Here is a 4,837-nt window from a genome sequence, read left to right on the forward strand (position 1 = left end):
TTGCATAGCACCAATGACACCAGACCAATAGTGTCCCTACCAAAGTTCAAATCAAACCTACGCCCTTGTTCTACCCCTATTTTTTAATTCAACTATAATTTTACATTGAAGTCTGTCTTGATCAGCAGGAGTCGGTTGATCTGAAAAGGCCATAGAGGAGCAAGAATAAACTAAGATACACTGTAGATATCTTGGTCTCTCTAACCTATCATCTTAAATGTCTTCAAGAAAGATTACAATGCCTCATCTTTGAAAAAGTATTACTCTACCCATCTGAGATTATTATTTAGCCATATGTTGTTGATACTGTCCCTATTCTCTGAGCTTTGTACACACTTTTACTGTTATATTGCTCTGAACTCAGCTATCCTTCAGATAAGCTACTGTATATAACCATTCAGTGGTATTCTTATAACAAACTACTGAAGGAAATTCAGCTTTATGCTAATTCTCAATGAGGTTTCTGCATACAGAGACAAATGTTTCTCATTGTTGTTCTTCCAGAAAATTAGTTAAAGAATGAATAAAGATGAAGCAATTATATCTAAAGTAATGTCGACTAACTGGAAATATCACTATCTCTCCTAACTTGCAATAACTATGTTTTTGGGGCTAAACCAGGATCCACAATATTTGCTGCATTGATCAACCTTGAAAGCATAGGAATATTGATGGCTGTGTGGACTTACCCTGCTCATCATGTTCATGTCTGTAGGGGCCATGTTGCCGGAGTGGAGCTGGAAGAGGCTGAGTGCAGTCATACCTGCAGGTTCCCAGCTTTTATACACCTGGCTGAGGTTGATGGCTTTGTTTATGAGAGTGCAGACTCAGCCCATGGTTGGGTGTCAAACAAAGCTTTTTTGAAAGGGTTAACAATAATGGTGGGAGGACCTTAGCTGTTGCTTTCATCAAACAAGGAGTTTTTCAACCTGTTCACTAACAAAGTCACCTGTATCCTACCTTCAACTGGGGGCTAACAATGAGAACATTACAGAAAGTAGGACGACTTTACAGGTGAAAACACTCCCCTCTTGTTGAACACGGAGAGAAACAGTGACCAGAAATACTAAAATCTACAAACTTTCAGTTTGTGGAGCAGCAATGTGGGATGATTTCAGTCAGAAACAACAAACCAAAGATCAGAAACATCTCCAAGGAAACCATTTAGCCATGATTTTTTGCCCCAGCAACCTCAACAGGCAAAAATTGAACCTCATCTTCACCCCAAACAACCATGTGTAGACTTTGAGGCCACCTTTTAAGATTTTTAGAGGGCTTCTTCAGGACCTTCACTGGGCTCATTTACAACCCTCACAGAGTTGCTATCTTTTCATGAATTCAGGCTCGTCTGAATTCATTTTCTAATTAAATTAAACACTGGGTCATCCATTTACTCTGTGACATCTGATTATAGTTGTCAAAGCGTCTGAATCAAAAAACAATGTTTCACACTTTCTGTTTTCTGAACACCTGGACTGAAAAACCTTACTGACTTTGAAGATATCATTACTGTAATTTTGGGCGGGGAATGGGGAAAGTTGACAAAAGGTACCCTAGGGGATTTAGCAGATATAATGTATTGTTCGTGCATACCCCCTAACCCACTTTATTTTGTAAAAAAAAAAAAAAAATCTTAGACAGGTTAGAGAGCTCATGTAGCTTTATTCTGAACGTGTGCACATTTCCTCCAAGTGATTTTTCTCTTCATCTCTGACAGTTTCAGCCTCAGGCAGCAAGTGTTTCAGGTGTGCTCTTACCTGCCTAGCTGTGCTCATATTCTCTTTCATGATGGCAGCCAGAGCAGGTAGGTCCATCTTCGCTCTCTGTAACACAACAAATACCTATAACCTTTAACTCTTGATAGTAGTTTTTTATCTGTGCCATTTTTTTGTTTGTTACTTTGTTTCTTTGTACACAATCTTATCTTGTGATTGGAGCTGTAAATTGCCCCCGTGATCTCAAACCCTGTGCATGTTACATCAGATGTCTATGGGTGATTTTGTTTAGATGTGCATAAAGAGGTAAAATTGAATAATATGGTAAAATCTTATTTTATTTTTTGTTTTTTTGTATGTCAGATAAATCCAGTTAATTCCTCTGATCATCTTTCTAATGATAAGATATTTTTTAGAGTGAATTTAGAGGGTACAATAATACAGACCTTTGCTGAAATCATGGAGTCTACATAGCTTAGTCTTTTAGTGAATTTAAAGTTACTGCTGGTTCTACAGGTTTTATTGTGTGCAGGTTATTCCCTAAGGTTATTAAACTTCTTGTTTGCCAATTTGATTTCTCCATAAATTAAGTAAAAAGGGGTTTACAAAACCTGAAGAACATGTGCATGTATTGACATGATGCTCACTGTGTATTGAGCTTAACATACTGTCAGATGCCCTTCTGATAAATTATTGCTTGCATAGTTTAGTTTAGGATGGCCAAAAGGTGGATCAATACAAATAAATATAGTTAGGCAGACAGATAGATAGACAGACAGAACACAAATTATCTTGTCATTAATAAATTATGCTGTGAGGTTTGGAGTACTAAAAAGCTGTTTTAACAAAACGTTTAGAATGAAGCCTATCAGACCTCCAAATTCGGCTAAATTACTGTAAACGGCTTTTCAAATCTTTATCTGTCATAGGTTTTTTTTAGTCGCCCAGCCTTCTAGCTCCTTGAAAACTCTTAATAAAAACAGCATGTGAGAGCAGACACATCACTAGAGATCAGAGAGAGGATCAACATTCCTTTATCTCTGATGTTCTATCTTGTTGTAAAGCAGCCACATGACTTATCCTGGTCTCTGGTCCTTCAACAGATCTTTTGATTCTGTCTCATGATTATAAAAGTGATTTATTCCACTGCACTGAAGCCAATACTTTTCATCATAACAAAACCCTCAAATATGCAGCTAAATACAGTGTTGTAACCTGTTAAATCAGACATGCTAATTACTGTACCTAAGGCTCACTTTCTTCTGCATAGTTTTTAACAAACTATTCCTCTCTAAATCCATTTGCAGATTCCTTAGTGCAAAAACTTGTAATATGGTATGGTTTTTACTGACATTTATTTCAAAGGATTCCTCTGGCTAATTAATTTCTAAGCACAGACAAATAAATACATTTAGTCTCCCTGTCAGATTTAACACTAAACAATCTGCAGGCACACTTTTCCTAAAGCTCTTCAGATGTTCTTTTATGTTTGTTTTTTTTTTTCTTTTTGGAGGGGGATGTTTTAAACTCCTTTTTTTATCCTTTTGATCCACCGGTAGTAAACGTTGCGCCTGCACTGCATGTGGTAATCATCCTTCAGACTCTGCTCTTTTTTCTGATTAAGATTTAGTTTTATCACATCATAAGAGCTATGACTCAATCATTTCTGTGTTCAAAAACTTTGAACTATTGTTATTTTTTGCAAATTTAACTGTCTAATCAGGAGGTGTTTTATAGCATCCAGTAAGGGGACGGAAAGAAAATGTAGCAAAATGCTGCCCTTTTTTGTATATGAGCATCCACCACAAGTCAGCAATGACTCCAAACAAAATCTGATAAGCAATTCAAACTTCAGAGTTCCCACAGCTTTACCAGCTGTTGGAGCTGCTCATCACAGGTTGCATTTATCTTGGTTGAAGCTAAACATATAGGCGATTTTCATTACATCTCTGATGTCTAAGATCCAGCAGCTGATTTACCTGATCCACATTAGTGGTCCCAAGAACGGAATCCATATGCAGAGCTTTGTGTATGTTGGTAAGATTATCTCAGGGAATCTTTTCATGGCTATGTAGCAACAATGGGTGGGGTTTTTACTGAAGAACAGTAACCTAAAGCCTTCTCAAACAGTGCAAGAGATAGATGACATGTTGAAAAACTAGTCAAAATGAACAAGTTCAACAAAAAGGTCATGATAAAAACTGAAAACTAAACCCTTTAGAGATATAAGTCACATCCAGTGCTTCAAAGTGACATATTTTGTTTAGATTATACTGTATTTATCTGGACACCTAATGCTTATATGGTATGTGACATGACAGTCTAATTTTCTGACCCACATTGAAAGATACTCTCAGAAGGCAACATCAAAAATTGTTACAGTGATTTATTGAATGCACAGTTGAAACAAGGAATCCAAGTTGCTGGCAACGCAGGGACACGACAGGGAAACTCGTGGAGGAGACACAGCATGAGGCAATGTATAAGATGGTTTAGGATGAGTATCTGAACAAGATACTTGTGAGTGGATTAGAAGACGTTAGAAGACGTTAAGTGGCTGGTGCAGGGGGTAATCCAGGTAAAGTTCCTGAGATTGTATTTGTACTGAATTGTGCTATATAAATAATTTTTGCCTTACCTGGATTTGCCTTGAAATTGGTGAAGCAGGTGGCTGGACTGACTGAGTGTTCACTGAGAAGACTGGATGGTCAGATTGTATAAACGGGAGGTGGGGATGTCAGGAAGGAGTGATTACCAGTTGTGAAAACTTGACCAAGAGTTCAGATGAAGATTTTGAATGGTAGTTTGGTTTAAACAGGAGACCAGGATTTGGAAGCCTCAGACTTAGATATCAACTTTAACCTGTGTTAAGAAGCGATCTGGCCTCTGCTGAAATCTTGGGTGACTAAATACAAAAGAAAGTGTTGTTAGGGACTAAGCACCAGACCGAGCACTAAAAACAATTAGGAGTATATCTCTGAAACTTAGCTCGAACACATAGGTGCCAAGTGATTGGTGAACCGCTCTTATAAGCTGGAGGTAAGGAGGAGGCCATATCCACTTGTCTAAATGCTGCCTGTGGGGAAAAAGGTGATGAGTCTGTCCAGCGCAGTAGCAGAATA

General features: G+C 37.8%; 2 protein-coding genes across 2 annotated transcripts in view; one reads left to right on the top strand and one right to left on the bottom strand.

The window, feature by feature from the left end:
* The window catches only part of LOC107102508 (gamma-crystallin M3-like), a 5,106-nt gene extending 4,303 nt beyond the window's left edge, over positions 1-803 (bottom strand). Inside the window, exon 1 of the mRNA XM_015401839.1 lies at positions 690-803. Coding sequence (XP_015257325.1) covers positions 690-761 — 72 coding nt within the window. The 5' untranslated portion in view covers positions 762-803. The remainder of the gene's footprint in view (positions 1-689) is intronic.
* A 982-nt stretch (positions 804-1,785) lies between these two features.
* LOC107102512 (laminin subunit beta-4-like) overlaps positions 1,786-4,837 on the top strand; it is a 57,792-nt gene continuing 54,740 nt past the window's right edge. The window contains exon 1 of the mRNA XM_015401847.1: positions 1,786-1,804. The gene's annotated coding sequence lies outside the window, so the exon portion shown is untranslated. The remainder of the gene's footprint in view (positions 1,805-4,837) is intronic.

Source organism: Cyprinodon variegatus, unplaced genomic scaffold (genome assembly GCF_000732505.1).
Source record: "Cyprinodon variegatus isolate N-32 unplaced genomic scaffold, C_variegatus-1.0 Scaffold1266, whole genome shotgun sequence".
Lineage (NCBI taxonomy): Eukaryota > Metazoa > Chordata > Actinopteri > Cyprinodontiformes > Cyprinodontidae > Cyprinodon > Cyprinodon variegatus.